At 45.2% G+C, this 18,479-nt stretch overlaps 1 protein-coding gene, 1 long non-coding RNA gene, 2 other non-coding genes and 1 pseudogene across 4 annotated transcripts; 4 read left to right on the top strand and 1 right to left on the bottom strand.

Annotated features, from left to right (window-relative positions):
* Positions 1–1,163: 1,163 nt before the first annotated feature.
* On the bottom strand, positions 1,164–6,487 carry LOC146964317 (uncharacterized). Its single transcript, XM_085768122.1, is given in 9 exon segments — positions 1,164–1,180; positions 3,048–3,120; positions 3,123–3,371; positions 3,469–3,562; positions 3,672–3,849; positions 4,831–5,063; positions 5,486–5,584; positions 5,760–6,140; positions 6,259–6,487. Coding segments are annotated over 5 exon segments (537 nt in total). The 5' UTR covers positions 3,776–3,849; positions 4,831–5,063; positions 5,486–5,584; positions 5,760–6,140; positions 6,259–6,487.
* Positions 6,488–11,197: 4,710 nt separating this feature from the next.
* On the top strand, positions 11,198–11,383 carry LOC146964316 (U2 spliceosomal RNA). Its single transcript, XR_015034957.1, has one exon. It is a non-coding gene; the product is annotated as a U2 spliceosomal RNA (small nuclear RNA).
* A 376-nt stretch (positions 11,384–11,759) lies between these two features.
* On the top strand, positions 11,760–11,876 carry LOC146964315 (U5 spliceosomal RNA). Its single transcript, XR_015035013.1, has one exon. It is a non-coding gene; the product is annotated as a U5 spliceosomal RNA (small nuclear RNA).
* LOC146964313 (uncharacterized) lies at positions 11,770–17,830 on the top strand. The gene is made up of 2 exons (XR_015034784.1): positions 11,770–11,835; positions 17,668–17,830. It is a non-coding gene; the product is annotated as an uncharacterized LOC146964313 (long non-coding RNA).
* On the top strand, positions 17,653–17,828 carry LOC146964314 (U2 spliceosomal RNA; annotated as a pseudogene).
* Positions 17,831–18,479: the final 649 nt, after the last annotated feature.

The following is an 18,479-nucleotide window of genomic DNA, read 5'->3' as shown; positions in this document are numbered from 1 at the left end:
GATTTTCAGGGGAAAAAACGAAAACAGCAATCATTTATCCTTACTTCACATTTACCTTACCTTTACCTCTTTTCCTTACTTCAAACTATGGAATGTGCTAGAGGATGAAGTAAAAAAATTACCAACATTTAACGTCTTCAAGAAAAAGTATGTAAACTCAACGATTGACCGGTACAGAATGACACATGAGAGCTGATAAAGGTCAGAGAGGCTAACGGCAGACACAGTATCGAGACTACAAGGGGTAAAAACAAAAAGCACTGTGTTCCCAAAACAATGTGATGAACCAGAGAAACTTGTGTGGCCAGAGGCCAATGTCAGTTTGTACGTAGTATGTTATTATAATACGTAGTATGTTATTATAATGAGTATCAACAGGGTGATGATAAATTGGGGCACAAATGCAACTGTGATTTAATTGTGAGAAATCAGTCAAGTGAAGAACTCAACTAACTGCTAATCGACACACCAACGCCAATCAACTGGTCCACGATGGAGTTGCTGAGCTGGTCACTGAATGCGATTGACAGAGTGTTCTCAACAAGGCGTGCGGCCTCTGGTGAGCCAAGATGCCCGGACGGAACCTTCATGTCCGGCTACATGCTGGATGGATGGGAGAAGTGGAGAGTCCTTTGCCTTGCCCCACTGGATGTGGAGGATGTCGAGGACGTGTACATCTTCACGTTCATGACAATTGGAATGATCGCCCTGGGTTTTGGCGCCTACATGCAGTATCGTAAGATGAGAAAGATCGCCACCGAGCAGACCGACGCGAGGGAGGATAACGCAACAACTCGGAGTGCTGTGGTCGGGATACGGTCCGACATATCCGCAATCCGAGAGTATGTGTCACTGATGCGAGCTGACATAGCCAAAACTCGGGAGGAAATCGAGAGAAATGGCGACGAAAACCGCAGAGAATGAGTAAAAAGAAGAAAGGGCTCCTACACCATCCCACCATCCCAACTAATAATCAATACACTGGACTTTTGCTCTCTGTCAATTGGACCACACCAGACTTTGCTCTCTGTCAATTGGACCATCTTGTGACTTTGTGACTTTTGTGACATGCCTGGCAACAAGAAGAGACTGCTGTTCGCTCATGACGGTTGGACACGTAATCCTTATGCTCTATCTAGAGCTGGACTTCAATTTCTTCAACTCTACATACTGCCTAATGCTGCAACACATTGGGCCCTAGTTTGCTGGCGCAGCGCAGGTGGCGCAAGGTAGCGCAGCCGGTCTAATGCAAGTTTCGACCAGCGCAGCCTAGCGCAAAGTCAGATTGGAAGATTGGCAGATCGCGCTGCGCTGAGATAGGCGTGGCCGCGCAGCAGGGGGAGGCGTCACAGATTCAGCTTGGTGCAGTGGAAGTTTTGTCCGAAAATGTCCCGCCGAGGTTGCGCTGAAAGCTCGCCACCTCCAACCAGGTCTAGTCTCAGCGCAGAGCGAAGCGCAGCAGGTGCAGTGGAAGTTTGGCTGACTGACCTGCAGTGCACACACGTCACCAAGACCTCACAGGCAGATCTCCACAGTTCCAGACACATTTCAATGCAATAAATATCCACAATAACCACTATTTAATGCAACTAACGGAATCAACACGTGAATTTATATCTATATAGATTGTCCCGTCACATCTGACGTCAGATCAAAGCAGAGATCAAAGGCTGTGGCACGCGCAATGGAAACTCCACCTGAATTAACACAGCAGGGACGAACTGGCACTGAAAAGCAGCTGTGGATGTCCCAAGCAGGACTGAGGGTGGATGACTGCATGTCGCTGCCGTGTTGAGATACCACTCTGCCCTTGTGATGATCGCTTTATTTATTTATTTATTTATTTACTTATTAATTCATTAGCGGAGAGCGACCGCGTCACGCAGCCGTAATGAAAAACAAAACACAAATCATCATCTCTCTCTTAGTCCACCACAACAGCCTCGGTATCAGATAGTCAGTATATAGCCTACTACAGTATACTCAGCATCTCATCACAGAAAAAAAAGAGAAAAAAAGAGACGGACAGAGAGAGAGAGAGAGAGAGAGAGAGAGAGAGAGAGAGAGAGGGAGGGAGAGAGAGAGCGCGAGTCCTTTACGCTGATTTAATCCACATGGTCTGTGTTTATGTTGTGATTAGTGTACACCTGTCATCTTGCTTACATAGGGTTTGAATAAATGTGAGTTTCTTTATTAGTGTATTAGTTGTTTCTTAGATTGGGCAGGGGTTCTCAGTGTATCAGATCAATCCTGGTTAAGTATATTAGTAAACTCATTATTGGTCACTCTGAGCTCGGACCTCCGGACCAAAACAGCTGTTTCCTCCTGGGAGAGGTTCGGCCTCTGGCGTCGCTGTCTCCTCCGTCCATGTCCAAGTATAAAATGACAAACTTGCAGTGCGCATCACCCGCCGCGCAGTTAAAGGTGAGGAGAGGAGCTCCTTTGATTGGTGAAGATCTGACTCGGCTGTGTCAAACCCACTCCACGCCTTTCTCTCCTCCTCCTGTCTCCCTCCCGCCCTGTCTCCTCCCTCTTCACCGTTTGCGCCGGTGGGAGGGACGAGGGGAGGGGTTGCGCTAGTCTAAGTCTGACTGCGCGGCCCAGCAAACTTGCGAAATGGACCTGGGCCACACCCCGTTGGCGTGGCGAAGCTGCGCTGATGCTAGACTTCACCTGGTCGACGAAACTAGGACCCATTATGTCAAAATGTCAAATGTTGAAAAAAAAAAAAAAAAAAAAAAATTGAGAAATGTCATGTTAAAAAAAACAAACAAAACAAAACAAAAAATGTCATGTCAAATTGTTAAATTGTTAAATTTTGAAAATACTGGAAGAATGTTATGTCAAAAATGTAACATGCAGAAAAAATGAATATGTGAGTACTGGGGGCGGGACTAGATAAGCTTTTGCTTCTCCCGCTTTCCCTTTCGGTCATGTGTATTGTATTAATTGGATTGAGATGATGTGTGATGATGATGACTAATTGACATGCCCGAAATGAACCAAATAAATAAATAAATAAAATAAATAAATAAATAGTTGTGAGCTTTCGCATGGAAGACTGACAGGAATGGCCTCATGGCAAGGAGTTCTCTAAGGTCAGGGCACTTTTCGGCGACTCTTTGGAGGTATGGCCAGTATTTACACGCCACATCCATTGCAAAAAATGTCACTGCCTTACTGGAGAGGTCTTTCTGTAGGTACAGGGGGTAAGCAAAAATCTCCCCCCTGTACATGTTGAGTGCACGAAGGAAAACTCCATGTCGGCACACCGCTAGCTCCAACCCTTCCTTGTCTGTTTTTCCGGATGATTTCTTTGATTTCTCTCGTGCCGCTGACCACTGCCCTCCACAGACACCTCTTCCAGAGACCTACAGTAAACATGGAAGATTGTGAACATGTTCAAACAATGTCCTCTTTAGGGTGTCATGTTTCAAAGGTAATTATAATGAAGTTGTGCAAATTTACATGGGTAGTAGAGGAATGGACATGGCTGACAAATTGTTCAACGTCGTCATCTTTCGCGATGAAGACGCCATCAAAGATGGCTCGTTCCTCCGATCTAAATAGAACAGATATATATTAACCTTTAAATATTAATATGATTTTCAGTTTGTAGCAGTTATTTGCAAAATGAGGAACTGTCAATGCACAAATGATATTGTTAGCACCTTGCTGCACTCTTGAAACGGTAGTGCTTACGGTTCCCGTCAACAGATACCGCAAGCATGTCTGGGCTGCATGCGGGACAGTCAAAATGGTCCTCCTGCATCATTTTGTCCACTTCAAATCGGACAGCCTCCCACTCAAAAAACTTGCACGGAAGCTGTCTGCTGTGATGGTTCCGCACTGTTTCAAATAGTGCAGTAAAAGAGAACAAAAGAGAACAGAAAAACAGATAAAACTAGAGTTGCAATTTCAAGAGATTGAATGCATGTGAAGCAAGAAAAGTGATCAAAGACTGTCACAAAGTTTTTGACTTTGAGACATTTGCACAGTAACCATAGTCTTTAGTCCTTGCAGCCAAATGAGTGGATGAGATAATGGGGCAAGAGAGATGGAACTTTTAGTTCAGCCTATTGGATAATACTGTGCTTTGAGAAGTTAAAACATTAAATGAAGGGTGTCAGTCCACAAAGGTGCGAGGAGTAAGAGGTGGATGTGATCAGACTAGGCACAAGTGTTACTAATGGCATTAACAAAGGCACTGTTCAATTGTGGGAAAGAAAAGGATAGGGTACCTTAATCAATGATGAGGTGAAAGACATGCAATTTAGACTGAGTTCAATGGACTCTATGCACAGCTCCACTACTTCCTGAACTAAAGGCATCTCTTATTTCCTGACTTACATTATTGGACAAACTACTACCAACAACAAATACAACAGCATAAAAACAAGAGCACAAATACACAACAGTAAAATGCTCTGAAATGGATACAATAGTTTTGGGGACTCAAACATGAGATATTGTGTGACATTCTAAATCTATACACAAAGAGGGCTACTACAGCTTCTATTTTGTTTAAAACTAATCCTATGCAATATTTGGTCTATTAATCTATGGGAATACATCTGAGATCAGGAAATCATACTGGAAGATCAGTCAAAGTGTGTAGCCAATGAAGTTGAAGTCAAGATCTTCAGAATGATCTGTTTTTTCAATGCAAATGACCGATGACACAACATAGGTTTATGGTTGTTTTTAAAGGATCTACATTTAAACTCTCTTTCCTAAACAGGCAAATGTTCATGTGTACGATCTATCATAATCATCATCCCCTAATAGCACTATTTCTTGTGTTACGCAGTTATTACAACAAATACTTACACGGCCAAAGCGAATAGTACGGCGATCCAGCATCTTTAGGAAGGCTTGAGCAGACATCCCTGGTGCTGCCATCTTCAGCTCCTCAAAAGAAAAAAGGACATCCATTGCATACACAGTGGAACAGTGAGAGGTGGCAGGCCAGTACTCATTGTGGAGGAAGTCATCCACTCCAGGACTCCATGTGGCCCCACATGCCTTGCATTTGATTTGAGGCAGTCTGAGATCATATCGTCCTGGAAAAATAAGGAAATACTCACAGATTATAATGGCAGATGGAAAATGCACCATTCTAACAACCAATTGGTAGAAGGACCCAAATGCAACACATATACCAGAGTTTTTAAAAAAAAAAAACATTTTGTAAGGAGACACACTACTGAAAGTCACACTTTTGTTGGTTGTTTTCCTTCACATAGATGGGCCCAGTCAGTCAAATCAACACACAACCTATGGAGGTTTCTGGATTTCCAGCATTAAGAACATTCCTGAATGTGTTTCAGAATATAACATGCATGGATGTAACATAAACATGACTTGTATTTGCATACTTGTGGCACAGAGTGAGTGGGAATAGATATGGGGTGTGATAGCATTAAGTGAAATTCTGCAGGCACTTCTACCGAAGTGACCTTGACCTCAACCACAAAGTTCTTACCATTCATTGTAACCACAACTATATATCGTCCCGCGATGACACTTAACGACTCTTGTGAACAGCTGCATATCTTTGGCATCTCTAAAGGTACAAGACGCTCTTGAAAACACACACACACACACACACACATACACACGGATGAGAATGAAAGAATTACATGTTTATTTAATAGCAGCTATTTTTTAAACAAAATGTACTGAATGGCTATCGGATTTAGTTTTCCATAGTTTTCCATGATAAATTAAGTCTGTTCATTTCTAAAACTACAACTTACCACACTGGGTCAGAACCCTCTCCACAACACAAGTCGTGGGAGGAAGTGAATGAAAAAATGCATCCGTCATGGAATCCCTGTTATGAAAAACCAGAAGATGATGGACCCTGGCATCACACTTCTCGCAGAGGAATTGGTGTGGTCGGCAGTCAAAACAGCGGATGACGGCTGGAACGATGTTGCAATGCTGGCACATCTGATTTCCCACATGCTGACGCGCCACCATGGTGTTGACCAGACGGGGTCTCTCTTTGGCCCACCACCCAGATGTGAGGGTCTTTCGTGTCAGCCAGTCGGTTGAGGCATTAGCTTGAGGTGGTGATTCAGCCTCACATATCTCCTCAACACCCAGTGAGCATTTAAGCTCTTGAAGAAAGGACTCTGTTAAAACAATGCACAAATTTAAAAAAATAATAGTTAACAATAATTATGAAAAACTGCCATTTCATAATGATGAACATATTGTTTCGAACCAATGCAGTTTGAGAAAAGAACACACCCGCAGTCATAGATGGAACATTACTGGTCACTTCCCCACTGGTTTCTGGAGCTCCTCCATGACATACACCAACACTCTGACCACTACGACTAGGACCTGCTGAAGCAAAAAAAATTGTTGCTTTCTCCATTAAATTATACAAACATTACCTGATGCTAGGCACAGGAATACAATAATAACCTCAGACAAATACTGTAATGTGTTTCTGTCTATTTCTGACCTATGTAATACATTGCATTCCAAGAGGTAATATTAGATCTAAAGATACAGCATGAATGTAATGAGGCCTGCTTCATTGCGGGACGATCTGGGCCTGCCGTAAATGATGTTCCCATCACTGTCCCTCTTACAGTTTTTCTCAATTGCTAAAACACTAAACCCTATTGCCTGAACCAAATTCTCAGTTGCCTGAACCCACTGATTGAATCAGTCACTCTTTTGTCAAAACCATCAGCACTTTTCACCTGTTTAGACACATCTTGCCAACACATTTTCATTGTGATGCACCTGTGTTGCATAATGCTGAGCACAGGTGGCAAAAGTCAAACACAAGTAAAGCACAAGTTTCACCGGTTGAACACAACAACTCAAAATTGATCACACTTGTGTCCAATGATGTGAGGGCACATATACTGTAGCTGGTTCAGGATGAAGTCCTGTGGCCTGACCCAGTACAGAGAAATGATGCTGTGGCTGAGTTGTGCACTTCTCATTTCTATATTTTTGTACTTTATTTTTATGTAGGTTTACTGTATACAAGTGCTAAATGCACAAGATTTCTGTTTGTTTTTGTACTGTACAAGTGCTATGTGTAAATGCACAGGATTTCTGGTTTTTGTACTTTTTTTTTTTTTTACTGTACTATGTGCAAGTGCTAAATGCACAGGTTTTTTGTTTTGCAAGAGGAGAAGATGAGAGACGACAAGGTGAAGGAAGAAAGGATGAGGGAGGGAGGGATGAACTGGGAAGAAAAAAGAAGAAGGGAGGAAAAGGGGATGAAATGGATGTGGGGAGGGAGGGAGGAAGGTGAAAGAAAGGGGAGGAGAGAAGTGCTACAGTGTAAATGCACAGGTTTTTTGTTTTGCAACACACATTTAGCCTACAGTGAACAATAAACATTTATCTCTTCAGCTTCATGTCCTGAGCATTGTGTTTTCTATTTTTCTAGGTAGTGTTTAGTGACTGCTCAGTAGTGTTTTTAATTTTGATTGACTCGGGGCACAATTTGACAACAAAGTTCAGTTTTGGGCACCAGATTGAACTGTTTTGAGGTGAAAGTTTGGTTTTGCAAGAAGAGTCTGAGGTTTTGTGAATGTAGCTTGAAAATTGGGGTTTGTGTTCACAGTTTAGAGAAAATGAGAGAAGCTTTCGAGAAATGTGTCTTAGCAATCGAGAAAAACTGTAATCCACCTTACTTCCTGCTGGCTAGATGGCATTGGCTGACTGGTTGGTTTTGTTTCCTGGGGTATCAGCTGATCTACCCTTCGGAGACGAGCCCTATTCAAGGTGTTGCTCATCTCCTTAAGGAGACTGTCAAGCTCAGACATGGTCAAGTGTGTAAAAAACACACTATAAACAAACACGGGCAAAAGACAAGACAAACAAAACTAACAAAAACACAAAACAGGGAGGAGGGAAAGGAGGGGGAGCCGGGGAAGGGAGGGGGAGTCGGGCGTGGGGGGTGGGGTTAAGACAGCGAAAGAGAGAGAGAAAGAGATAACAACACAATACTAACAGGATAAAAAAAAACAAATATGGCTCTTAAAAGTGCCTTTTTTGTGTGGTGGTAGACCTAGAGTAAACCATGTTGTTGATAGGAATAAGGAACCTGCAGAGAAAAACAAATAAAATCTGAATAGATCACACAACTAGATATTATACTACAATACTATGCATAACCTCAGCTTTTGTTCATTCATGCAACACACAACACAACAAAACAAAGCTATTGCCTTGCCAAACATTTAACTACATGAAGTCTCTCTCACGAAGTGTGTGTGTGTGTGTGTGTGTGTGTGTGTGTGTGTGTGTGTGTCCGTGCGTGCGTGTGTCTGTGTGTGTGTGTGTATGTGTGTCCGTGCGTGCGTGTGTCTGTGTGTGTGTGTGTGTGTGTGTCCGTGCGTGCGTGTGTCTGTGTGTGTGTGTGTGTATGTGTGTCCGTGCGTGCGTGTGTGTGTGTGTGCGCGCGCACGCGGGTGGAGAGAAAGAGAGAGCTTCGAGTGGCAAACCAGACTCTTCGTATTATGTCAGTCATATTCAGTGTGGTCCGAAATGGGCAAATACAAGAACATGTTTTTTCTGCCAACAACTTGATAGATATGGAGGTGTTAATGCTTATTATTTCTCTTGGTAGTAGACTGTGCTGTACTTACCAGTGAATCGCGCGGGGAACTGAATCTGGTGCGTCCATATCAGTGCGTCGCGACGCACACAGTGACGTCACGCGTCGCACAGGCCAAAAATACGTTCACGGTGAAAAAGACAGTCTTTATATGCTTGGCTTGCTCAAAAACAGAAAGGAATCAGCATAAATAGCAGTCCTAGTGAAGGAAACGGTGATTTGCATTAATCGCAGAATTCAACATTAACCTACTTGGCCAAAATAGCCCCCAAAACATGTCTGCAGTAGGATAGCTAATTTATGATTTAATTTATGTTTTATTTATGACACCCAACTGTTTTGAGTTGCAGATACAAAACCCAACTACACAAAAAAAAAAAAAAAAAAAATACAGACTCCTATCCCACTTCCTCAGATTCCGACGATAAGGGATTTGCATTCAAGTCTATGAGTGGCCCTTTGCGTTCTGGAGCAACGTCGAGGGAGAAACGGTCCCGCCCCCCTTCGTCAAAATCCGACGATGGGGGATTCGCATTCAAGTCTATGAGTGGCCCTTTGCGTTCTGGAGCAACGTCGAGGGAGAAACGGTCCCGCCCCCCTGCGTCAAAATCCGACGATGAGGGATTCGCATTCAAGTCTATGAGTGGCCCTTTGCATTCTGGAGCAACGTCGAGGGAGAAACGGTCCCGCCCCCCTGCGTCAAAATCCGAGGATGAGGGATTTGCATTCAAGTCTATGAGTGGCCCTATTCGTCGAGAAACGACCTCGAGGGTACCCCCTCCACGTCAGTATATTGACGTAAGGGGCCTTGACCAAGCGTCAACCGTTTGACGCAAAGGGGTGAGACTGTGTTGCCAAACTAAATAGAGAAAAAACGCAAGCCCAATTTTATGGCCCATGGACAGCGACTGACATGACAGGACTTCCCCTGACTGTGACCCAGACTGACCTGAAAATACTGGGGATAAAATTTGACAGGGAAGGGGGGGGGAGTACAAACTGGCCGGACGTGGTAGGGAAAGTTAAGAAGCGACTAGGATTCTGGGGACTTAGAGGACTGACGATAGAAGGCAAAGTTTTAATCATAAAAGCAGTGATTTTACCTGTGCTTTTACTTGTCAGTTCTGTTTTTACCCCCCCTAGGAGTGTGCTTTTAGACCTGGAACGAGCCATCTTTTATTTTTTATGGGGATCCAAGTGGGAGAGACTCCAAAGACAAATAATGAAGCGGCCAAAGGAGAAAGGAGGAAAAGAAGTGCCAGACCTGTACCAGTTTTTAGGATCCCTGTACACCACCCTGCACCTGAAAGCTGCCACGGCCCCATCCAGAAACCCAAAGACAGCAGCAATGACGCGGTTCTGGATGGGGACCTACCTAAGAAGAAAAAAGTTTTTACCCACTGATCTTAGAGTTCCTGTGTCTTTTAACCTGCCACCTGCATACAGTTTTATTTGCACGTTTTTAAAGCATTTTAACCTAGAGCACGAAGAGTTGCAGATTTTAACAAACCATCGTATGCTTTTATCTGTTGTGCAGGAGCGGGAACCAGTGAGTCCTGTGCGCAGGCTCGCACTCGGCGAGCCCTCCACAGTTTGGCGCAACGTGAACCACTCCGCTCTCCCAAACCGACTCCGGGACCTGTTATGGATGGTGGCCCATGAGATCCTCCCGGTCAGGTCCGTAATGCACTCCAGAGGCATGGCGAAACACGCAACCTGCCCCCGACCTGGTTGTGGCGCGCCAGAGACGGTGAGGCACCTGCTCTGGGAGTGCAGCGCTGCTGAGGATCTGTGGGCAACGGCCGGCTCCTTGCAATTCCCGTACTTACCAGCAAGGGAGGTCCTTACAGCACAACTTGTGCTGTATGGGGTGAGCCGCGAAGACATTCCACCACCTGTCTTCGCCAAGCAGTGGCTCACCCTCGCCGCCATAGTAGACGCCACCTGGACCTCCAGAAACTTGCTGGTAAGAAAGCACAAGCAGATCCCCCCCGTGGCTGTGCTCCGTATGGCAGCAGCGACGGTCCGAGCGGCCGAAGCTGCAGGCGGCGGGCCTAGGACACAGCCACAAAGAAGAATCGCCTCTGTGCCCATTCGGACGAAGGAGCCGGAGCCACATCACTGAAAAGGTCCCAGCAGCGGCGGCCTGACTCTCCGGGATTGGCAGGACTGGGAAGGAGCTGAGGGCGAGGATCTCCTCTGAGCACCACAACAGAGTCCCGAGAGGAAAAAGGCTTGGGGGAGCGGAGGAAGGCAGCCTTGATAGGGACTCACCCCGCTCCTGCACAACCATGGAAAGCTTTTTAACCTCTGCACTCACTTTTAGATGAAATTTTATGGACACATGGACAGTAACACATCAATGAACTTTTAAATACCACACATTCTTTTAAACATGTCTTATTTGTAAAACATTTTAAAAAGCCTCACACACTGAGCTTTTAATGAATTGTTTTTACAAATATTAAATTATCATTGTTATGTAGACATGTCTTCTTTTATCCAACTTGTATTGTACTGAAAAAAAGAAGAAAAAGAAAAAGAAGAAAGAAATTGTGTGTAAAAATGTCATTGATTGAAGAAAAAAAATGTTTGAAAAACGTGTCAATAAAATTTTTCGAAAGAAAAAAATCTGTTCTTATCAGTTTAATATCTGATATGTCCTCTACCCGAGGACAACATATTAAACGGATTTTTGCCACCGGGAGCTGAAAAAGGGGCTTGCTCCGTTCACTCCACGCATCGACCCGGCATTGCAGTGTCGCCGGGAACGGTGCACCCTTCTCTCGCCTTGTTGAAAACCAAGCCATGGCCAAACACAGACTTTCAGATGGCACTTTGCACGTGGCTCAAAGGAAGGGCCTCAAGTGGCCTGGCAGCTTTCACCAGGTGCCTCTGGTGCTTTTGCACAAACCAGTCCAAGCAAAGTGCGTCCTCCCCAGCCCGCCTGCCTGCCTGCCAAACGTCAGACTTTTCCCAGCCTGCCCAGGCTCTTATCTCCGAGACCCCGTTGGTCAGAGCCTGTGAGAGCATGGGGAGGGCTGGGGGATCGGGGGCGGCAGCTGGGATTCGGCACTCGGCAGGCAACCAGAAGCCAACCGCGAGGGTGGAGACTGGGACAGATAGGGTCCTGGGCTGCCTGGGAGGAGACGGGCTCTACCGACTCTGGCTTCTCTTCATAACGCACAAGTCTTTCGCCTTTTACTAAAGACTTCCGTGGAGAGGAACACCAACGAGTTCAAGCTATTTTTGGGAGGCTCTGCCGTACGGCCGAGCCCTTTGAGTTTGTGAAAAGTCAATCGGCAGCGAGGGCTGCGCAGTGGAGAAGTTGGGCGGAGGGGCTATAATGCAGCCAGTCTGGCTTTTGTGTCACCGACAGGGAACCGCGTCGAGTGGGGTCCGGCCCCAGAGCTGTGCTCGGAAATCAGACGCTTGGGTCCCATCGCTTCTCGGCCTTTTGGCTAAGACTGCGATCACTCCCGGCGTTGCAGGAAGGTTCCCGTTCAGTGGGACTCTTCCTAGTAACTTTTGGGGGATATTCCTTTGGATTTTGTCCTTGCTTGTTTTGCACGTTTTGTTTGTATTGCTTGTTTTGCACATTTGCTTCTTTTGCACAATCCTAATTGCCTTACTTTTCAGTACAGTCACACAAGGTAAGTCAATTTTTTAAGTTTTACTGGTTTTACCTCACTTCTGTTTTTTATTATTTGTTGGTTTTACTTGGATTTTATTTATTTATTGATTTTGCTCTTTTACTGAGGTGCCTCCAGCCATGTCGGCTGCCCGTGCCGGCATGCGGAGGCACCACAGTGTGCGCTTTTTATTCAGGGAGGTGGATGGAAAGCTCCTGGAGATGTCCAGACTGGACTTCTCCAGGAAGCTAATTCAACAGACCCTTGGATTCAAAGCAGAATCTTTAAACTGTATTGTGACTCTGCCCTCTGGAAAAGGTTTTGACGTGAGTTTTGTGTCGGCTGCCACCTTACTAGAATTCTGGAATCGTTTCGAAAAAGTAAAGACCCAGTTTAAGGCTTTTGCTGTGGAGAAACTGACTGACAACTCCCAGAAAGTGGTGATTGTCAGGATGTTCAATGAGACAGTAAATGCTGAGGACATTTGCATATGGCTGGGGAGATATTGCACTGTCAAAGGCCAGGCTACCAAGGTGAGAGATGAGGATGGCATCTGGAATTGTGCCTGGAGGGTCCCTGTCCAGCAATGGCAGGACCCCCAGGGCTTCCAGGGCCTGAGACATCTCCCATCCATGATAGTCCTTGGAGAGAACAGGGGCTACATTCACTACCAGGGAATGCCGAAGCTGTGCCGCAAGTGTGGTGAGCATGGGCACCTGGTAGAAGCTTGCCAGAAAACTGTGTGCGGCAAATGTAGGGAAGTGGGGCATTCCTTTGAGGAATGCCCAAACAGGAGAAAATGCAACCTCTGTGGAGAGGCAACCCACCTCTTCAGAGACTGCCCAAAATCATTTGCCAACAAATTAAAAGCTCAAAGAAGGCAAGAGAACATTGATAAAAAAGAGGAAAATGGCCGACAAGAAGTGTTAATTGAAAGGGAGGGGCTGGAAAATTCAAATTTCCCGCCAAAAACTGTGATTGGAGGAGAGGAGCCCAGTGAGGCGGGAAAAGGGGAGGGGCCTGGCCTCACCCCAGCAGAGGGGGAAGAGCAGGAAAGTATGGAGAGCCAGGCAGCCGGTGAATCTGGACCCGAAACCTCCACCAGTCTCCAGATTGTGGAAGAAGGGTCCAGTGAAGCCTCCTTCCCCGACGCACAGCCCCTCCTGAAAAGAAATGTGTCAGAACTATCCAGCCCTGAGGTGGCAGAGAACTTAGAAAAGAGAGGGCGTATAGATGTTGGAACTGCCACCTCACCTGAGGAGAGGCCAAATGTCTGCTCCACAACTGACCAGTGTTCTTTTCTGACAATTTCACTTCAATCAACTCCACATGAAAGACTGGGAAATGATGCTTTCAGGAGATCAGAAACTCTAGATTCGCCCCCTAATTGTTATGAGACGCGAAATGAGCTTCTGTTACAAGATACAAAAGAGTGAAATGGACATAACCCTGGCTTTTTAAAAACTATTTAAAAATGCAGTACCTGTTGTTTTTAATTTCCATACTCATGGCTCTCAACATTTCCACAATAAATGTGAGAAGTGTGAAGTCAAGAGTTAGAGCACAAAGTATATTTTCCTTCCTACAGTCTGTTGACTCAGATGTGTTTTTATTGCAGGAATGCAACCTGCCCTTTTTAAAACACTATAGCAAATGGGAAGGAATGTGGCCACCCGGGACCTCCCTATTCAGTGGTTCAAATGAAAACAAATCAGATGGAGTGGCCATACTTATTAAAAACCCCTTGATCTCGGTGAAGGGCAGCACTGTGGTGAAGGATGGGCGGGCTCTTTTAGCACGCCTTTCATTTATGGAAAATGATTTTAACCTTCTTAACGTCTATGGTTTTAATGACAAAAACGACAGGTATGACTTTTTAGAAGATCTGCAGTCCCACATGTTAGGTAGGGTCCCATTAGTGGTAGGAGGAGATTTTAATTGTGTTTTAAGCAAGAAGGATAGGAAAGATGCAGGGGATGATTTTAAAATAGATAAAACATCGGTTTTACTTCAAGGAATAGTTAGGGATTTTAAGCTAGTCGACTGTTTTAAAACCATGCATCCCAGAGAGGAGGGCTTCACCTGGTTCAGTGGTGATAGCACCAGAGCCTCTCGCATCGACTACTGTTTTACACGCAACTGCCCGCCCACCGATGCTAGATTAACCCCTGTTTTCTTCTCAGATCACGTTATGCTATCCTGCACCCTATCACTCTCTTCAGGTGTGACTTTAGGAAGTGGTCTGTGGAAGCTCAACTGCTCTCTTTTAGAAGATAGGGAGATAGTCAGGGAATACCGAGAGCAGTACAAGGAGTGGCAGACCCTTCAAGACTTGTACCAAACACGAGCACACTGGTGGGAAATGGTGAAGGAGAGGACCCGGACTTTCTTTAGGCAGCTAGGTAAGAAAAAGAAAGATAGGGAAAACAGACACATGTTGGGACTGCAGAAAAGACTGCAGCGATATTTTTTATTAACAAGCCAGGGTTTTGATTTTAACAATGAAATTTTAGAAATAAAAAAACAAATGACAGAAATATCAGAAATTAAGAGTCGTGGAGCCATAATAAGAAGCAAAGAAAGAGAAATAGAAGAAGGGGAAAAATGCACACGCTATTTTTTTAAGAAAATAATGAGAAAACAAGGTCTTTTAACAGAATTGAAAAATAAAGAAGGTAACTTAACAACTAACACACAGGAAGTTAAAGAAACTGTGGAAAATTACTATGAAACATTGTACAAAGAAAAAGAAATAGATGAAAAGGTCACTGAACAGGTTTTAGAATCCATTTCAAACAGTTTTAAAGATAGTGTGCTTTTAGAACAGGATTTTACCCTTTTAGAGTTGGATAAGTCTTTAAAACATTTTAAGAAGGGGAAGTCCCCTGGCCAAGACGGACTTCCCCTTGAGTTTTATCTGACTTTTAGGGATCTTATTGCACACGACATTTTAACTGTTTTTAACGAATTTGAAGGACTTAACCTGTTACCAGACTCTTTTAGAGTAGGGATAGTGACTTTAATACATAAAAAAGACGAAAAGACTGACCTGAAAAACTGGAGACCTGTGACTCTTTTAAACGTAGACTGCAAACTTTTTAGCAAACTTTTAGCTAGTCGTTTATCTTTGGTTTTAGGGGAGGTGATCCACCCGGATCAAGGCTGCGCCATTCCGGGGAGGAAGATCACCGACAGCCTCGTACTGATCAGAGACACCATCTGTTACGCGAGAGACAGAAACATTCGACTAATAGTCCTAAATTTAGACTTTGAGAAGGCATTTGATCGGGTCTCGCACCAGTACCTTTTTAAGGTACTGCAAAAAGTGGGATTTCCTGATAGGTTTATAGCGTGGGTGGGACTGCTATACCGGGGCATCACAAGCAGAATCCTTGTTAATGGGGAGCTTACCAAAGCAGTGGATATATGCTGCGGTGTCCGTCAGGGTTGTCCGTTATCTGCCCTCCTCTATGTCATCTGCGTAGAACCACTGGCGCAGATCTTGAGAAGGGACAAATGGATCAACGGGGTGGCAATTCCGGGAGGTAGGGGCTCTTTTATTAAGTGCCTTTTATATATGGACGATTTTAACATTGTTTGCACCGACCTTTTATCTGTCAACCGGACGCTAGACTTGACTGACTGGTTTGGGCGGGCCTCTGCTGCCAAACTAAATAGAGAAAAAACGCAAGCCCAATTTTATGGCCCATGGACAGCGACTGACATGACAGGACTTCCCCTGACTGTGACCCAGACTGACCTGAAAATACTGGGGATAAAATTTGACAGGGAAGGGGGGGGGAGTACAAACTGGCCGGACGTGGTAGGGAAAGTTAAGAAGCGACTAGGATTCTGGGGACTTAGAGGACTGACGATAGAAGGCAAAGTTTTAATCATAAAAGCAGTGATTTTACCTGTGCTTTTACTTGTCAGTTCTGTTTTTACCCCCCCTAGGAGTGTGCTTTTAGACCTGGAACGAGCCATCTTTTATTTTTTATGGGGATCCAAGTGGGAGAGACTCCAAAGACAAATAATGAAGCGGCCAAAGGAGAAAGGAGGAAAAGAAGTGCCAGACCTGTACCAGTTTTTAGGATCCCTGTACACCACCCTGCACCTGAAAGCTGCTACGGCCCCATCCAGAAACCCAAAGACAGCAGCAATGACGCGGTTCTGGATGGGGACCTACCTAAGAAGAAAAAAGTTTTTACCCACTGATCTTAGAGTTCCTGTGTCTTTTAACTTGCCACCTGCATACAGTTTTATTTGCACGTTTTTAAAGCATTTTAACCTAGAGCACGAAGAGTTGCAGATTTTAACAAACCATCGTATGCTTTTATCTGTTGTGCAGGAGCGGGAACCAGTGAGTCCTGTGCGCAGGCTCGCACTCGGCGAGCCCTCCACAGTTTGGCGCAACGTGAACCACTCCGCTCTCCCAAACCGACTCCGGGACCTGTTATGGATGGTGGCCCATGAGATCCTCCCGGTCAGGTCCGTAATGCACTCCAGAGGCATGGCGAAACACGCAACCTGCCCCCGACCTGGTTGTGGCGCGCCAGAGACGGTGAGGCACCTGCTCTGGGAGTGCAGCGCTGCTGAGGATCTGTGGGCAACGGCCGGCTCCTTGCAATTCCCGTACTTACCAGCAAGGGAGGTCCTTACAGCACAACTTGTGCTGTATGGGGTGAGCCGCGAAGACATTTCACCACCTGTCTTCGCCAAGCAGTGGCTCACCCTCGCCGCCATAGTAGACGCCACCTGGACCTCCAGAAACTTGCTGGTAAGAAAGCACAAGCAGATCCCCCCCGTGGCTGTGCTCCGTATGGCAGCAGCGACGGTCCGAGCGGCCGAAGCTGCAGGCGGCGGGCCTAGGACACAGCCACAAAGAAGAATCGCCTCTGTGCCCATTCGGACGAAGGAGCCGGAGCCACATCACTGAAAAGGTCCCAGCAGCGGCGGCCTGACTCTCCGGGATTGGCAGGACTGGGAAGGAGCTGAGGGCGAGGATCTCCTCTGAGCACCACAACAGAGTCCCGAGAGGAAAAAGGCTTGGGGGAGCGGAGGAAGGCAGCCTTGAGAGGGACTCACCCCGCTCCTGCACAACCATGGAAAGCTTTTTAACCTCTGCACTCACTTTTAGATGAAATTTTATGGACACATGGACAGAAACACATCAATGAACTTTTAAATACCACACATTCTTTTAAACATGTCTTATTTGTAAAACATTTTAACAAGCCTCACACACTGAGCTTTTAATGAATTGTTTTTACAAATATTAAATTATCATTGTTATGTAGACATGTCTTCTTTTTATCCAACTTGTATTGTACTGAAAAAAAGAAGAAAGAAAAAAAAAAGAAAAGAAATTGTGTGTAAAAATGTCATTGATTGAAGAAAAAAATGTTTGAAAAACGTGTCAATAAAATTTTTCGAAAGAAAAAAAATCTGTTCTTATCAGTTTAATATCTGATATGTCCTCTACCCGAGGACAACATATTAAACGGATTTTTGCCACCGGGAGCTGAAAAAGGGGCTTGCTCCGTTCACTCCACGCATCGACCCGGCATTGCAGTGTCGCCGGGAACGGTGCACCCTTCTCTCGCCTTGTTGAAAACCAAGCCATGGCCAAACACAGACTTTCAGATGGCACTTTGCACGTGGCTCAAAGGAAGGGCCTCAAGTGGCCTGGCAGCTTTCACCAGGTGCCGCTGATGCTTTTGCACAAACCAGTCCAAGCAAAGTGCGTCCTCCCCAGCCCGCCTGCCTGCCTGCCTACCTGCCTGCCAAACGTCAGACTTTTTCCAGCCTGCCCAGGCTCTTATCTCTGTTTAATATGTTGTCCTCGGGTAGAGGACATATCAGATATTAAACTGAATGCAAAGGTTCTGGATTTTTCTTCGAAGTACTCTCGTTGTTTTGTTAATAGTAGTTTCAATGCTGGATCGTCTGTCTTGCTCTTTTTCTCATTTGCACTACTATACAGCTTTTGTATTTCTTTTTGTAATAGATTAAAATCCTTATGTTTTTCATTATTTCTTTTCTTACAAAAGTCTTGTGTGAAGGTTTTAATTTTGTTTTTAGTATTGTCCCACCATTCTGTTTTTCTTGGGTAGAAACATTGCAGTTCAGCACAATCTTTGAAGAAATCCCTGAAGTCTTTATTGAAAATGTTGCATCTTAACCTGTTCACGCAGGCCCCCTAGTGGTTGGGACGCCGGCGTCCCAAATCAATAACACATGAACGGCGT

This window comes from Trachurus japonicus, chromosome 22 (assembly GCF_045865225.1).
Source record: "Trachurus japonicus isolate A0001 chromosome 22, Traja_1.0".
NCBI lineage: Eukaryota > Metazoa > Chordata > Actinopteri > Carangiformes > Carangidae > Trachurus > Trachurus japonicus.
This window is presented reverse-complemented; position numbering and strand designations above follow the sequence as displayed.